At 52.5% G+C, this 17832-nt stretch overlaps 1 protein-coding gene across 1 annotated transcript; it reads right to left on the bottom strand.

Annotated features, from left to right (window-relative positions):
* Window positions 1-3244: 3244 nt before the first annotated feature.
* RSPO1 (R-spondin 1) lies at window positions 3245-10501 on the bottom strand. Its single transcript, XM_036397139.2, has 5 exons — window positions 10408-10501; window positions 7515-7706; window positions 5748-5897; window positions 5116-5304; window positions 3245-4331 (listed from the first exon to the last, which is right to left on the bottom strand). Exons 1-5 carry the CDS (start codon window positions 10499-10501, stop codon window positions 4180-4182), a joined length of 777 nt encoding a protein of 258 aa, XP_036253032.1. The 3' UTR covers window positions 3245-4179.
* Window positions 10502-17832: the final 7331 nt, after the last annotated feature.

The raw sequence follows: 17832 nt of genomic DNA, 5'->3' as shown, positions 1-17832 counted from the left end.
ATTATTAAAAACTAGTGATGTTGGATTTTTGGCAGGGATTGTCTTCCTCGTATGATCTACAGATTTTGTCAATTAAATGAAGGAAAAGTAGATTTCCAAGAGTTCAGAACAAGACCAGACTTGCACTCAGAGCCCTTTTTTCAGTGTGGTATTGAGCTCCTCTGTTTCATTAACAGGATAAAGCAGCCTCAGTCATCTCCCTCTATTGCAGCAGTTTCTGGCAGAGCACAAGTGGATTTTGTAGCTCATCTTCAAAAATCACAGCAGAAGATCAGAATCAGAAGTTTATCACCACAGCAGCTTTCCCAGCTCAGTTCCTCAGGCTTGGCTTCCCAGGGATACAGGAGCAGGAGCAGGGGGGCTCCTTGGCAAAAGGTTCCAGGTGGGACAGGAAAGACAAAGTGATCCTGGATTGTTGCTTTGAATATGGAGTTCCCAAAATGGTGACTGAAGGAGGAAAAACTGAAGTCAAGAAAAAGGCAGAGAGGTGTAAGAGGGCTTTGAGAGCTCAGGCTGAGCTGTGGAGCAGGGTGCAGCCCTGGCAGGGTTGGGGAGGCTCAGAGCTGGGCTGCAGAGCCCTGGGCTTCACCCTGGGATCATGTGCCAGCACTGCACATCCAGCAGGCACCAGTGCTCTGGGAGATAAAGCACTTAAAGAGGAATGTTTCCTCATAGTTTGATTTGAACAGTCAGGAAAAGTAACTTCTGGGCTCCTCTGTGGCCCTGTCAGTGCTCTAAACCAGCATTTCCCCTCAGGCTGGAAATTACAATATACCACCTACCTGGCTGCTTCTCTTTTCCTGTTCTTCAAAAATCCTGGAAATTCCAGCAAGCAGCTCCATCCAGCTATATTTTGGCATTCAGTTGGGTGTGATGTATTACTGAGTACATAAATGCCATCAGGGTGATTTATTGATGGTGACTGATTAATACTCTGGTATTTCTGTACTTTTAATATAGATTTTTAAAATGTGATGCCTATCATGTCTGACTGTGAAAACTATTGACTTCATAAAACTTGTAAATATATATTTAAATTATCCCTCTTAGTGTTCTCAGACAATGTAATCCAAACCATAATTTTAGAGATAACCTTTTTCTCACTATCCTACTTTGTTTCCTTTAATCAAAGCTAAAATTTCTCCTGAGTGAGAAATCATTTAAACATAAACATGGGCTAAGGAGTATATACATTACCTCCACCTCTCTGGGGGTGGAAAGTCAGTGAATTCCTGTGTGAGGAGTGTGTGGACATTTTTGATCAGTTGGGTTTGACTCCAGTTTTGGTGAATAAACAAATGAAGCTGGTTCAGCAAACCCATTTATTGATTTATTTGTTTAAAGACATGTATTTTACACTGATGCCATGGAGACAACGCCACAAGAGGGTAATTTAGTGCATGGAAAGAGAGCATTCACATGTGTGTGAGTTGAGGTGACATCACCCAGCTAAGGACATCTCAGCTTGGACTGGGGAGCTCAGTGTGCAGTTCATGTTGGTCAAAGGCAAAATGTTCCTAAATTCATAACTGAACCAGCTCTCTGGGAGTGGGAATAAGCACAATTCTTGAACTGACTCAAAAAAAAAAAGAAATAAAATAAATTGGATTTTATTTTTTTATATTTTTTCTCCTAATTGTTCTAAAACAATTTAATTTTAAAATCACCCCTACTGAAAAATCTTGGATATTCTTAAGATGCATCTTAAACTTCCTGTTGCCTTTGTCCCTTTTTCTTCCCATTTTGCTCAGAAAAAAAGGAAGAAAGTAGGGGAAAGGCTACAACAGAAAGGAGTTTGTCAGATTTTCTAATAATCCCTAGAGTTCTCTAAAATAGGTTCTGTTGATTTATTACATGCAGTTTAGTTTTGAAATAGTTGTGCTAATAGTGCCAGGAGTTACTGTAGGGAATCAAGTCATTACCAGAGCCTCATGTAGGAAACTTTCCTAATGCATTCTCTTTTCCTTAATCCTCACTGAGAGCTCGCTGGGGACCTGGCTCCAGGAGGGAGGCACAGGGAGCTGAGCTTCACCAGTGGATGCTGGTAAAACTGGAAAGGAAAATGGTTCTGCTTACAAGCAAAATATTCCTCTCACAGGCTAGAAAATAGAGCAAGGTTGGATCATTCAGCTGGGAAGCTTTCAGAAATCATATGAACATGATCCATAAACAACTTAAAGGATGACTTTTAAGAACCTCTTTCTCCTCCTGCTTGGTATGCTGGTCGTTTATCATTGTGCTGAAATGGAATCCCCTTTCAAAGATGGAACAGCTTCTTGTTTACTTAAACACAAAGTGGACCAGAGGCTGAAAGGTTTTTCTGCCAGCAGAGCAGTCAGGGAGAGCTTGGTACAGCTCTGGAGCCCAAACAATGTGCAGCCTCCACGTCCTGCCCGAGCCAAGCCAGCCCTGGGGTGAAGGGAGCTGGGGTGTCCTGGCCAGAGCTGAGTCCTCAGTGGTCACCAAGAGCCACAGGAGAGAACCAGGGCTGGGGGTGTGGGCAGGTGACCCTCAGAGGGACAGGAGCTCTCTCCTGCACTCCTGTTGGCTCCAAACCTCAGAGCAGAGATGGTATGGAAGCAGTACAGCCAAGATTGGATTCACCAGGGTTAGTCGGGGTGAGTTTCCCCTGCCCTTTGCCCTACCAGGGGAGTTGGAGCTCCAGCAGCACGTCCCTGATCCACCCTGAGAGCCATGGCACATCCCTTGGGAGCAGAGAGCTTCTGCTGAACTCCAGAGAAATGAAATGTGTCTCTATGTATTTATACAGAGAAATCACTTTTAAAAACCCCAGGGCAGGGAGGGGGAGCCCCCCTGTGACACTGCCCTGAGCAGAGCAGGCAGCAAAGCCACACAGGGTGTGGACACTGCCTGGCACTGTCCTTGTCCCAGTTCCTCTGCCCAGCTGTCAGCTCTGGCAGAGCAGGAGAATCCAGGGAATTCCAGCCAGTGCTATGCACACAGGTAGTTTCTACCCACTTCATAAATTTGTTTCTCTCCTGCAGGACCTGAGCTGTGCCTTCCCCTCCCACCTGCCTCCCTCCTGCCACACATAGGGTGGCACCAGCTGTCCCCAACCCGGGATTGTCCCACAGCTGGGACTGGCCGAGCAGAGTCACAGTGTGCTTTTCTGCACAATGTGCTTTTCTGCACATAGGACTTCCATTGATTTCTACAGGAATCGTGTGTATGAAACAAGTGCAGAAGGTGTAATGGAAACCTGCACTGCAGATAAAAAGGAGGTAAAAAAATGCACATGTATGGATCCACTGCCCATGGCAGAAGAGCATGGCTGCTGGAGCAGACCCCAGTCACAGTCTGTATGCATTAAAGAAATGTTTCAGCAACCTGTGGTTTGTTGGAACCTCTCATTTTCTCAATCTGCTGTGTGTTAAGTGGGTCCTTCAGTGGGGAGTTCCTCGGGGTGCAGCTGGAGTCCCTCTCACAGGACGGCTGATTTGTGCTGGCAGCATTTCCTGGGATTTTCTTAAAGCTTTGGTGAGTTTCCCTTCCACAAGTGAGTCTCTGTCCTGTGGGACACCAGCCTCCATAGGGGCCAAGGTATGAACCACACACTCAGGAAGCTGGTTGTCATTTTGATTTTGGGTTTGTTTTTTTTTTTTTTTTAATTTGAAATAATTCTTTGAAGCAGATTCAGGGCAGATGCCACTGACCTCTTACCACAAACATGTATTTGCAATGATAAAGTCATACAGCTTAAAACACAAAATAAAGGGTGAAGGAAGAGAAAGAGGCCCCTGCTGTGTGTGTCTGGGTCCCAGGTCAGGGAGAGTGGCCATGTGGGTTCAGTCTCATCCCCTGGCTGAGTGGGGCTGTGTGCTTGGGCTCCATTTGAGGCCTTTGATCATGAAATCAATCCCATGTCTGGGTCCTTCAGTGGCTCATGCTCCACCTCTCCTCCCTGCAGTGTCCCCACAGAGCCCTGGGGACGCTGTGGCTTTGCTCCCACTCCTCAGCAGCGTTCTCCCACAGCCCTGGGCAGGGTGTGTGTGTGTGCAGCCTCCTTCAGGGTGTGTGTGTGGCCTCTGTCAGTCCGTGGGTCAGTCTGGAGTATATGTCTGTCTCTGGACACGTTACATGGTGTAGCAGTGCTCTGTTCAATAAAGCTTTCATATACATAGCAGCAATGGAGTCTTGCCATCCATGACACACTGCCAGCTACTGGGCAGGGCTAGCAGGTGTCGTGGGCACTGTGGCCCCTCTCTGTTTGTTCTTCCTCTTCTTGGTGCCAGACTTAGTGTCTTTGGTGTCTTTCCGATTTTTATTCCCATTATCTTGCTTTCCTTGCTCTTCCTTTTTCTTCCTTTTCCCTGCAGTAAAGCAAAGGGGCAACGTGAGGTGGAGTGAGGGGAACAGATTGGTGCTGTCCCCTTCACCCTGTCCCCTTGGTTAATTCCTGTTAATTTAATCACTGCTCAGAGCCCTCTCCCCTCAGAACAATCAGCACAGCTGCAATCCTTGTCCATTCTGTAACAAGATAACCATACCACCATTCATCCTGAAGGCTCTAATTCCTGGGAAAAACAGACCTATTCTGGTAGAGAGCTCCTATCATGGCAGCACACAGGCATGCACCCCTGGCTGCTCTCTGGCCAGGGAAGAAACTAAAATGGGTTTTTTGGCACAGGTTGGACTCAATGATTTGGAAGGTCTCTTCTATCCTTGCCATTCTGTGAATTCTGTAAAATAGCTGGAACCTGTGGCACACAACAAGCTGTGCCAAGGATCACCCCCCTGGAGGCTGTGCAGGCATTCTGAGTTAATGGAATTAACAGGCATGCACCCCTGGCTGCTCTCTGGCCAGGGAAGAAACTAAAATGGGGGTTTTTTTGGCATGGGGTGGAATCGATCCTGAAGGTCTCTTCCAGCCTTGCCATTCTGTGAATTCTGTAAAATAGCTCAAACCTGTGGCACACAACAAGCTGTGGCCCTTCCACCTGCAGCACTCCCAGGTGCCATCCCATCCCCATCCCCTGCACTTCAGAGGAGCCAGGAGCTGCCCAGCACATTTGTGACACTGGACAATTGGCTGACTGCCTGTCCCTGAGCTCCCTGGGGCGTGGGGAGGGATGGGAGCCCCCCGGCTCTGCTCACCTTCGGGGCACTGGCTCTTCTGCACCGTGCAGCGCCGCACCTCCGTGGTGGCAGGGCACAGGGACACGTCCCCAGAGGGCGCCTGCAGGATCCGCCGTGTCCGGTCCTCATTGCCCTTCTTGAAGCCACAGAGCTTCCTTTTCTTGGAGCAGGGCCCCCACGGCCCCCACTCACTCATTTCACATTGTGCTGCAGAGAACAAGAGAGCCCAGCTGTAACTCCTGGTCCAGGCCACCCCAGAGCACAGCACTGCATCTCTCCCCTACCTTAGGCTGCAAGGGAGTCTGTGCTTCCCCAGCAGGTTCCTAAATCCCTGAGCACCCCTTCAAGTTTGTGCTTCCCAAGTCCCTGAGCACCCCTTCGAGTCTGTGCTTCCCCAGCAGGTTCCTAAATCCCTGAGCACCCCTTCGAGTCTGTGCTTCCCCAGCAGGTTCCTAAATCCCTGAGCACCCCTTCCTTGCCACACCACACCACCTCTGGGTCACAGCTCACAACCACCAGGGGCTGCTCCCCATCCAGGCTGGTTCCCAGAGGGCTCTGCCCCACAAAGGGCACCCTGAGGGGTTTGGATCATCATCTCCACCCCCTTGCAGCAGAAGCCAGGGCAGACAGGGCAGTGCAGGGCTGCTTACCAGGACTGCTGCACTCCATGGTGCCGTTGGCAGCAGCGTAGCCTTCGGGGCACGTGACGTAGCATCTCCCTTTGTGCAAATACAAACCTTCCTTACATTTTGTGCAAAAGTTTCGACTGAAACAGGACTCACAGTTCTCAATTTTGCATTCTGGGGGGGGGGGGGAAAGAAAAAAAAGGCAAAAAAAAATCACCAAAGCCATCATGTAGTTTGATGTGAACAGAAGGCTCAAGAAGCTCCACGCTGCCAAGCCAGGGGTCTCGCAGCAGCCAGGTCTCTGAGCATCCTGCCAGGCCTGGCTGTGCCACTCAGAAGTGAGTTTTCTTTGCACCATCCCCTGTGCAGGACAGCCCTGTGCTGCAGCTCTCACAGCCAGCCAGCAGCAGCCCCTGCCAGGCCAGAATCAGGCAGGGTGGGAAGGTTTTGGGCTGGGGTTCAGCTGAGATCAGTCAGCCAAAGGGGACAGTGCAAAGGATACAGCCCTGGCTCCAGCTGCAGCTGCAGGACAGGCTGCATAGGAAGGGAGCTGGATGGAAAGCTGGCTGTGAGGGTGCTGTGCATGGACCTGCCAGGGCAGTGATCCCCTGCCTCCATGTCCAGCTCTTTCTGGTGCTCTGGCTACAAGATTCAAGTCAGGGATTTCACTCAGAGCTGCCTGAGGCTGGTGAGCAGTAGAGCAGGAAAAGAGGCACTAAGTGCCTGAAAGGATCTCCCTCCTCCCAAAGGCTGCCAGTGGGGCAACCAGTAACAAAACTGCCCAGAGGTCCTGCAAGGTCCCACATCCACAGCCTGTGCAGTGCTGAGCAGGGCTGTTCTCAGGCTGCCATGCTCAGCCCTGCCTCACCCCTTCCCCAGAGCCACAGTGTTGTGCTGTGATTTCAGGGTTTACCCCAGAACCTCGGGTCCCTGCCCTGATAATTCCCTCCCAGGTGTGTCAGTCACCTCTCCTTTCCCCTCCCAGCACTGTCTGTCACTCCTGGAATTCCAAAAGGGCCTCGAGTGATTGGCAGATCCAAAGGATGCCCTCTACCCCTGGGGGGCATTGGGCCATCCAGGTGTCCTTTGTCCCTTTGTCCCTCCCCTCCTGTCCCTGCTTGGTGCCTCCCTGCCCCTTCCCTGCCCCTCTCCCCGGGGTTAAAGGAGCAGCAGCCACGGGCTCAGGGAGTTCTGTTGGAGCTGGTGCTGCATTCAGAGGCCTGAGGGCCAGAATAAAGCTCTGGATCCAAACCCTCCATCAGAACCGACTCCTTTCCTTCACCATCCCCTTAAAGCTTCTCTGCCAGAGGGAAACCCCAGGAGCAGCCCCTGTTATGGGGGGAAGCTCCATCCCAGCACCACCAGAGCTCCTGCAGGCCTGGACTTGTCCCCATGTGCCAACTGCAGCACCCAGCCAGGCAAAAGTGTCTGTGGGGTGAAACACCACACACCCAGCCAGCCAAAAGTGTCTGTGGGGTGAAACACCACACACCCAGCCAGCCAAAAGTGTCTGTGGGGTGAAACACCACACACCCAGGCAGGCAAAAGTGTCTGTGGGGTGAAACACCACACACCCAGGCAGGCAAAAGTGTCTGTGGGGTGAAACACCACGCACCCAGCCAGCCAAAAGTGTTTCTGGGGTGAAACACCACAGTGCTGCTGTTTGGTTCAGCAGCAAGGCCAGACGAGCTCAGGCACGTCCTGTCCAGCTCTATTGGTAAATATTCCTATACCACAGCAGGTGCTGCCCTGCAGAGCCCTCCCCACAGCCTCTCCCAGCCCCACACTCACTGATGCACTTGTTCATGTCCGTGTTGCGAAGGCCGAAGTAGCCCAGGGGACAGGAGGGCAGGCAAATCCCGATCTGCCGGATGTCGTTGCGCTCCAGGAGGATGAAGAGTTTGGGGGAGCACCTCAGGCACCCGTTGAACTCGGAGCACAGGTCACAGCCCCTGGCACAGCCCTGGCTCAGCTCCGTGCTGACTGGAAGAGCAGCAGAGAGGCCCTGGTTAGTGCTGGGCTCTGCAGCACCAGCTGTGCCCCCAAACCACTGCACCAGTGGCACGAAGGGCAGGAACGGGGGCACAGCAAGGGCCCTGCAGCCCTGGCACACTGGTAAGGGATGCCACAGAGCCAGAGCTGTGCCAAGGATGGGCACAAGAGTCACAACATGGCTGTGCTGAGGAGCAGGACCCTGAAACGGCCAGAGCTGTGCCCAGGGACCCACCCCAGCTCTGAAACAGCCAGAGCTGTGCCCAAGGACCCACCCCAGCCCTGAAACAGCCAGAGCTGTGCCCAGGGACCCACCCCAGCCCTGAAACAGCCAGAGCTGTGCCCAGGGACCCACCCCAGCCCTGAAACAGCCAGAGCTGTGCCCAAGGACCCACCCCAGCCCTGAAACAGCCAGAGCTGTGCCCAAGGACCCACCCCAGCCCTGAAACAGCCAGAGCTGTGCCCAAGGACCCACCCCAGCCCTGAAACAGCCAGAGCTGTGCCCAAGGACCCACCCCAGCCCTGAAACAGCCAGAGCTGTGCCCAGGGACCCACCCCAGCCCTGAAACAGCCAGAGCCGTGCCCAGGGACCCAGCACTGCCCTGAAACAGCCACCAGCTCTGCCCAGGACACAGCACTGCCCACCCCATCCCTCTGCCTCCCATCCCGGGTGCCCATGTGGGGCACACACTAACATGGGTATGTCCAAGGGGTTCAGCACCTCCTGCTGCCGCCCCTGCAGTGCCTCCATGCTGAGGAGCAGAGTTCATGGCCCTGGAGCAAAACTCTTCCATTAATTCTGTCCCAGGCTGGATCTCACCCTGACCCTGCCTATGTTAAATTCTCTCTAGCAGTCAGGAGGTGTCACTGCCCCCAAAATAGAGATGTGTTCTCAGCTCCTACATTCAGTCCAATAAAAATACTCAATCCCATGTCTTGAGAGTTTTCTGCTTTCAATTATCATATAAAATGCTGCTTGTTTTGAAACCAATGGCATTCTTTGCAGACTTAGAATGCAGGTTATTTTTATTAGTTTATTATGCAAGCCATGTCCTTGTTTATAGAAAAGCTGTGTATTTAAAAGATGTATTCTTTTAAATACCATGTTTACTACACTTCAAAAGCAAGCACAGAGCAGTACAGTGCTCAAGTGTCAGAACTAGAGGTGAGAGAGCTGCTGTCCCCCTGCCATGACCCAAGAGCTGCTCTGTCCCTGTGCCATGACCCAAGAGCTGCTCTGTCCCATCACCATGACCCAAAAGCTGCCCTGTCCCTGTGCCATGACCCAAGAGCTGCCCTGTCCCCTCACCATGACCCAAGAGCTGCTCTGTCCCTGTGCCATGACCCAAGAGCTGCTCTGTCCCCCTGCCATGACCTGGCAGCCCGTGCTGCCTGTCCCAGCCCCATTTCCAGGCCTGTGGCTGCGTCAGCCATGGGACAAGACACCAAAGGCAGGGGTTCCTCAGCCCCCAGCTGCCAGCAGGGTCCCCTGGTCTGGACTGGGACCCCCAGGGATCAGCCCCATCCCTCCTGCAGCGCTGGGCTCTGGTGCCAAGCTCTGTCTCCATGGCAAAGGTATAAACTGGGCTCCCACTGGAAATTGCCCTTTGCAGCATTAGCCATGACGTCAGGTTTTCCTTGTTCTCCCAGGGCTCGGCAGTCCCAGTTTTAATATGAAATCAATTTTCTATAATTTAATTTAAACCAGTTTTAATGTAAAACAGCTCTAACATGAGCATAACATAAAGGAGGGCAATTGGCTGCTCTGGTGCCAATTCTGCCCTGCACGAGCCCCTCCAGGGACCCTCTGGGCTGGAGGCAGAACTGACCCCCCCATGACCTCAGGGTGCTGGGAAGGATGAAAGTTTGACAAGAAAGTCTCACAGATATGTGTGCTTAGCAGAAAGATTTTTAAATGTGGAGTCTGATGAAGGAATAGAGATGGAAGCAAGTTTTGATATAGAAGAAAAGAATTGCTGAGCCAGTCTCACTGGATAACCAAGGAGGCAAAGGGTGTGTTAGTTAGAAGGGGTTTTTATGGCTTAGAGCAAAGGATAAACCCACCCCAAACAAGAAGATGTTTTTACCAAGCAGAAAGAGAGCACAGGCAAACAAGGCAGCAAAGCTGCAAGTAGAAAAAAGGTCTCAGAATTTTCCACTGCAAGAAAAACTGAAAACCAACTTCTGGCTTAAACTGTAATGTACTAACTTTGAGTGATTGGAGAATAGCAACATGAAGATAGTAATTATAGTAGTTATGATAGGCTATAGATAAAAGTTCAGGTATAGATTGGTTCTACTGTATTAAGATGATCAGGAAAGAAAAGTCTAGAATGCATTGTAACCAAAAGAAAAGTCTAGAATGCATTGTAACCTAAACCAAAGGGTCTCCAGGCCTGCCTGCAGCTGGAGCTGACAGCTGTAGGCACAGCTCTGTCACCCACAACCCTGGATTGCTGGAACTCTTCGATGGAATAAACTGCATTTTGGAGAGCAGCCTGGAGTCCCACATCTCTCATTTCGGCTCTTACATCAGGGGACAGGTCAGGGCACAGGGTGGGTGGGATTTGGGGATCTCTGCAGGCTCTTGGGGCACCACAGGCTCTGCCCAGCCCCCTGTGATGCTGTAAACACACTCACACCAGCACAGCATCACCAGAGGAAGCAGAGAAGAAAAGCATTTCATACATACTTCGTCTTTGCCTCTTGCCCTTCACCACTTTGCTGCTGCCGGTTGGATCCATGGAGCTCAGAAAAACCACCACCACAAGCAGTCCAAGCTGCATAGTAACTCTCCAGAGCTGCAGCCCCTCCGTGCTGGGGTGGCTGGGGGAGCGTGCTCCACAGCTGGGGGCTCTGCTGCCCCTAAATCCTCAGAGCTGAGAGTCTGTGCACAGAGCCAGGGCTGGCACCATATCCACAAGCTGCAGCAGCACCAGCCAGCTCAGGTAGCAGGGAACATGGCTCTGCCTTCATCCCTGTCAGCAGGGCAGGAGCTCGGCCCCAGGGCTGTCCAGGGCTCAGCTGTGGGTGTTAGGGGCTCACAGTTTCCAGGGATGCTGGCAGGAACTGCAAAAGAAGAGGAGAATGGGTTAATTTGACAGACAGTATCACTCCCATGATGGCTGGGGTGAGCACGGGGGTTGTGGGGTGCACTGGGGGTGCTGGCAGATAGTGGTGTGGGGAGAAGTGTGCTCCAGCCTCATCCATGAGTCCCTGTTACAGAATCCCAGAATCACTGAATCATTGAATCCCAGAATCACAGAATCACTGAATCCCAGAATCACAGAATCAATCACAGAGTCACAGAATCCCAGAATCACAGAATCACTGAATTACTGAATCCCAGAATGATGAGGTTGGAAGAGACCTCTAAGATCACCAAGTCCAACCTATGCCCTAACACCTCACCCAGACTATAGCACCAAGTGCCATGTCCAGGCTTTTTTTAAACACATCCAGAGATTGTGATTCTACCACTTCCCTGGGAAGAGCATTCCAGTATTTTATTATCCTTCCAGTGAAAAACTTTTTCCTAATATCCAGCCTATCCCTTCCCTGACATAGCTTGAGACTAATGACCAGTTTGAATGCTCAGTGCATCTTTGCCATCTGCCAGTGCTGCAAACAGTAGTTATGGCTGGAACTTGTTTAAAACAGAGCCAGACCCCTGGGCTGCCCTCCCTGAGGGGCAGATGGCTGCTGTGGGTACACAAGATGTTTCCAGGCACACAAGATGTTTCCCATCAAGGGGGCACCTCTGGGGCTCGAGCCCAGCAGAGAGCCAGCCTGGTGTGTCTGGGGACGGGGTGGGATCCTCTGCCCAGAACTGCTGCTTTTCTGCTCGCAGGGAATTTCCAAACCTCCCATCTCCCGTTCATTCCCCGAGGCACAGGGCAGGGTCAGCGCTGCCTGCACAGGGCTGAGAGCGGGAGCTGCTCTGCCCCGGGCTCACCAGCACAGAGAGCCTGGTGTGGGGCAGAGAGAGCCTGGTGTGGGGCAGAGAGGCTGGAGAGGGGTAGAGAGGCTGGTGTGGGGCAGAGAGAGCCCAGTGTGGGGCAGAGAGAGAGAGCCTGGCATGGAGCAGAGACAGCCTGGTGTGGGGCAGAGAGAGCCTGGTGTGGGGCAGCAAGCCCAGTGTGGGGCAGAGAGCGTGGCACAGAGAGCCTAGCATGGAGCAGTGAGTCTGGCACAGGGCAGAGACAGCCTGGAGAGGGGCAGAGAGCCTGGCATGGGACAGGGACAGCCTGGTGTGGGGCAGAGAGAGCCTGGTGTGCGGCAGCAAGCCCAGTGTGGGGCAGAGAACCCAACATGGGGCAGAGAGACTGCACTGCCCTCACCAAGCCATGGCACAGAGTGGCCCAGTGTGCCTGGCAGGACAGAGCGGTGAGATGGCAGCACCAGCAGCACAGGCTGGCACCAAACCAACAGCTCTGCATGAACTTGGGGAGAGAGAAGGGAAGCCCAGCTGCCAGCCAGGACTCCGCATCCTTTCCTGAGAGTGCCCAAACCCTTGCTTAGCTGGCTCCTGGCATTTCCCCTGTACTTTTCAAGTGTTTTTCCCTGTGCCCTGTGTAAGGAAGGGCAAGTTCCACGCTGCACCGAGAGCTCTGGCCCTGCCAAGCCAGCCCCACTCCTCTCTGCAGCTGGCAGAGCCAAGCCCTGCCAACAGCAGACATTGTGCTGGAATGGAGGCGACAACATCTGCTCTGTGAAGTCAAATGAAACAGAAAATTGTTTTAATCCCTTTCTAATAACTGCGCAATCACCGATGCCCCAAACAACTGCTGGCGACAGAGCTGGGAGTGAGCCTGGACCCTGCCTGGGATGGTCCCCACGGGGCTGTCCCCTCCCTGCCCCACCCTGCCTCGGGGACCTGCTGAAGGGCCACTGGCACAACACCCCCTGCCCCAGCCCACCGGAGGGGGAATGGCCACACAGCAGAGCACCTGGAGGGAGGGGGCTGCCCCAGCAGCATTGGGCTGCTGTGACCTGGGAATTGCTGAGCCTTGTGGCAGCCCGTGGCACAAATACTCAGTGTGCCTGGCTCACCTGTATCCCCCTGTCCTGGTGGCTCTGAACCTTCCCCTGTCCCCCTGTCCTGATGGCTCTGAAGTTTTTACTATCCCCTGTCCTGGTGGCTCTGAACCTTTCACTGTCCCCCTGTCCTGGTGGCTCTGAAGTTTTCACTGTCCCCCCACCGTGATGGCTCTGAACTTTTCCCTGTTCCCCTGTCCTGGTGGCTCTGAACTTTTCACTGTGTGACCCAGGTATTGCTGAGCCTTGTGGCTGCCCATGGCAGGAACACTCCTGGCACTCACCTGGGCCATCACCACTGTCCCCCAACCCTGCTGGCTCTGAACCTTTCACTGTTCCCCTGTCCTGGTGGCTCTGAACCTTTCACTGTCCCACTCACCCTGCTGGCTCTGAACCTTTCACTGTCCCCCCACCGTGGTGGCTCTGAACCTTTCCCTGTCCCCAGTCCTGGTGGCTCTGAACCTTTCCCTGTGTCCCCTGTGTCCCTGCCGGGGCAGGAGCCCAGCACTCTCCATGTGCTTGTCATTACAGCCCACAGCTCCTCTGCAGGATTTTCAAATAAATAATTAGTCACTTGTGTAAACACCGACTTGTTCTGCACTTCCAAGCCTGTTTGCTGCAAGCTGCTTTATAAACACTGTCAAGTGCTCCAGCTGGGCTGGTGGAGCATTCAAGGAGCTGAGCACAGGGGGATCCACACAGCTCCTCCGCTCTTGGAGGGCAGCAGGGTCAGCAGGGTCCCCTGGACAGGTGCTGTGGGACAGTCCCCATGCCCAGCACAGCCACAGCACCCTGGGGATGGCATCAGTGCAGCACAGCCCGGACTGTCCCCAAGGAGCCGCTCCCAGTGTTTCATTCCGCCGTGTTTACACAACACTGCCAGCCTGGCACAGCCCCCAGCGTGGGGACAGCAGCAGGGATGGATGTCCTGATGGGGCAAACACGGCCCCGGTGTGCCAAGAGCCAGCATGAAACTCATGGACCCCATTGCTGAGGGCAGCCAGGGCAGGAAGTGCCACGGAAACCTTGAGATTGCAGCACAAACCAAGCGAGCACACACTTCTGTCACACACATCTTTTATGAAAAATCCTTTCCTTAGGATTGTTCCTCCTGAGAAGCTGAGAGGCCTCAGGAACAAAATGTAACCAATGGTTATCTGCTGCTGTGGAATGCAACAGGTGCATCTGGGATTGGGCTCATGTGGTTGTTTCTAATTAATGGCCAATCACAGCCCAGCTGGCTCAGACAGAGAGTCCGAGCCACAAGTCTTTGTTATCATTCTTTCTGATTCTATTCTTAGCCAGCCTTCTGATGAAATCCTTTCTTCTATTCTTTTAGTATAGTTTTAATATAATATATATCATTAAATAATAAATCAGCCTTCTGAAACATGGAGTCAGATCCTCATCTCTTCCCTCATCCTAAGACCCCTGTGAACACGGTCACACACTTCTCCCTCCTGGTTTCCTTGCTTTCTAGCCCAAAGAGAGCCTGGGCTTGGCCACAGCTGCTGCCTCAGCACAGAAAGGCACTCTAGGTGCTGTCTTGGCAGGTCCCACATGAGCCACAGGTCCCCCAATCCCCCCACGAGCACCTGGGGGTCTGTGGGGAGCTGTCTGGCTGGACTGCCTTCCCCACCCTCCCTGCAGGACACGAGTTATGATTCTTTCTGTTACTGCAGCCATCAGTCAAGCTCAGGTTGCTACAAACAATTTCCAGTCTAAACATTTGCAGGATTTATGCCATTATCCAATCTACAGGAAGAATTTGGGGTAACCTGAATTGTTCTGAGTTCATTTATGGAGAGACCTGGCCCCTGGATCTGAGATGGCACTAAGCCTTGTTTGCAATTCAATCAGGATAAATTGGTCCTTGGGAGCTGCAATACAAACCAGAAAATGTAAACCATCCAGATAATTTGCCATTAGTCCTCCTACACACAAGGTGAGAAAGACCAACATTATATCCCCAGGACATTTGAGACCTAATCCACAATAACTAAATTGCTGATATATTGCCTCTTGCTGAACCTACCAGGGATCCCAAATGTAAACAGGCTCTCCAAAGGTTTACTGAGCCTTGGAGAGAAGGACCAGATGCTGGAGGCAGGACAGACCTGGTTACAGCAGGAATGAACCCCTGGGAACTGCCAACAGCCCAGCTGTGAGCTGGGGAATTTGGGTTTCCAGGAGCTGCACGGAGAATTTGAATTTCCTCTGTGTGAACATGCACAGAGGGGCTTCCTGCAGGAGGAGTCATGGTTTTGTAGGGTTTGTTTGGTCCCACATCTCCCAGTCCTACACCCAGGACCCACCACCCTGAGGGCTCCAAACCCAGCACACACCACCCTGAGGGCTCCAACACCAAGGACACACCACCCCAAAGCCTCCAACACCGAGAACACACCACCCTGAGGGCTCCAAACGCAGCACACACCACCTTGAGGGGCTCCAACACCCAGCACACACCACACTGAGGGCTCCAAACCCAGCACACACCACCCTGAGGGCTCCAACACCAAGGACACACCATCCCACAGCCTCCAACACCCAGCACACACCACCCTGAGGGCTCCAACACCAAGGACACACCATCCCACAGCCTCCAACACCCAGCACACACCACCCTGAGGGCTCCAACACCAAGGACACACCACCCCAAAGCCTCCAACACCGAGAACACACCACCCTGAGGGCTCCAAACGCAGCACACACCACCTTGAGGGGCTCCAACACCCAGCACACACCACACTGAGGACTCCAAACCCAGCACACACCACCCTGAGGGCTCCAACACCAAGGACACACCATCCCACAGCCTCCAACACCCAGCACACACCACCCTGAGGGCTCCAACACCCAGCACACACCACCCCAAACCCTCCCAGCCCCAGCACACACCACCCTGAGGGCTCCAACACCAAGGACACACCATCCCACAGCCTCCAACACCCAGCACACACCACCCTGAGGGCTCCAAACCCAGCACACACCACCCCAAACCCTCCCAGCCCCAGGGCAGACTCCAGCTCTGGAAGGTTGTGGGTAGCAGCAGCAGCTCTATGCTGCTCACTCCACAGCCTGCCTTTGTGGGGCTTTCAACAGGCCCCTCAAACACCAGAGATGGCAGCTGGCTATCCCTGGTTATCCCTGGTTATCCCTGGTTATCCCTGGTTATCCCTGGTTATCCGTGGTTATCCCTGTTTATTCCTGGTTATCCCTGGTTATCCCTGGTTATTCCTGGTTATCCCTGGTTATTCCTGGTTATCTCTGGTTATCCCTGGTTATTCCTGGTTATCCCTGGTTATCCCTGGTTATTCCCTGTTCCACAGCACACGCAGGGATGTGCCCTGGTGCTCCCTGAACCCGCTGCCTGCTCTGCCTGTGCCCTGTGCCCTGTGCTGGTGACCCCATGGCGGGGAAGGGCTGAAGGAGCAGGTTTGGGGCCTCATTCTCTTTGGGAAAGTCCCTCAGGGAAAGTCCATCAGCAGGGCAGGTGCTCCAGGAGCAGCTCTGTGAGTCCCTGTGCAGTGGAAGGTCCCACCAGGCCTGGCTCAGCCATCCCAGCTGCCACAGGGTGTCTCACGTGCCTCTGGCAAACAGCTCTGCACATGCACAGGCACAGGCAGAGCCACTTTGTTCTGCCTAATCCCTGAGGCAATAAAAGAGGGCTGCATTCAGTCCCATTTCCGAACCAGAAGGTCCTCATTTGATATCAGATCCCAGCGCCAAGTTCTGCAAAATCCCCAACCCGTAAACTTCACTGAAAAAAAAATAAAAATAAAAATAATAAAAGCCCGATCTGGCAGCAGAGCTCTCCACAGCATTGTTGAGGTCTGATTTCCTCCAGCAGCTCCTGCACTGCATTCCCTGTGCTGTGACACCCTGAGGAGGGGCTGCTGCTCGTGCCCCAAAAAACCCCATCCCAATGATTTGTTCCAAAAATAGAACTTTACACCTTAGCTAAAAAAACCTTGCAGGATAAGTCTATATGTGTTATAATTATATAGATATAATTATATAATTATATTAGTAGTAATACCTTGCATACTTCAGTGTGTATGCAACCAATGATAAAATGATCAAAAAAATTTTTATCATACAAAACCCCCATAAACATCACTGTAAAAAAAAATAAAAGCCCAAGTGCCCAATAAGTGCTCAACAGTAAAATAAAAGCCCAGTAAGTGCCCCAAAGTGCCCCAATAAGTGCCCCAAGCCCCAAAAATAAAAGCCCAATAAGTGCCCCACAGTAGCTGCGCCAAAAAAACCCATCCCAATGATTTGTTCCAAAAATAGAACTTTACATCTTAGCTAAAAAAACTTTGCAAGATAAGTCTATATGTGTTACGTGTTTTAGCAATTATATTAGTAGTAATACCTTGCACACTTCAGTGTGTGTGCGACAAATGATGAACAAAACTATCAAAAAAGTTTTTATCATACAAAAACCCCATAAACTTCACTGAAAAAAAAAAATATAAAAATAATAAAAGCCCCATCTGGCAGCAGAGCTCTCCACAGCATTGCTGAGGTTTGACTTCCTCCAGCAGCTCCTGCAGTGCATCCCCTGTGCTGTGACACCCTGAGGAGGGGCTGCTGCTCGTGCCCTGCCCTGGCACTGGGAGCTGCTCCAGCCCCTGCAGCTCCAGCTCAGAGCCCCACAGTAGCTGCTCCAAAACAACCCCAGTGCCACAGGCCTCCCTCCAGGAGCAGAGAGCTTCAGCCCTGTAAAACATCAGGAAATGTTTTACAGGGGGATTCCCAAGGCCCTCATGCCAGCACACAGGCTGCTCTGCAGAAGGAGAGCCCTGAGGCAGGCAGGCTGCAGGATCTGTGCCTGCTGCTTCTCCACAGAACCAGAGCAGCAGCTGGAGCTGCACTGGAATCACCCTGGCAGGCACAGCTCTGTGTTTGGGGTCTGACTGCAGTAAAAGGAACAGCAAACCTGTGTGTGTTGGGTACAGCAGGCACAGCTCTGTGTTTGGGGTCTGACTGCAGTAAAAGGAACAGCAAACCTGTGTGTGTTGGGTACAGCAGGCACAGCTCTGTGTTTGGGGTCTGACTGCAGTAAAAGGAA

This window comes from Molothrus ater, chromosome 24 (assembly GCF_012460135.2).
Source record: "Molothrus ater isolate BHLD 08-10-18 breed brown headed cowbird chromosome 24, BPBGC_Mater_1.1, whole genome shotgun sequence".
In the NCBI taxonomy this organism is placed as follows: domain Eukaryota; kingdom Metazoa; phylum Chordata; class Aves; order Passeriformes; family Icteridae; genus Molothrus; species Molothrus ater.
This window is presented reverse-complemented; position numbering and strand designations above follow the sequence as displayed.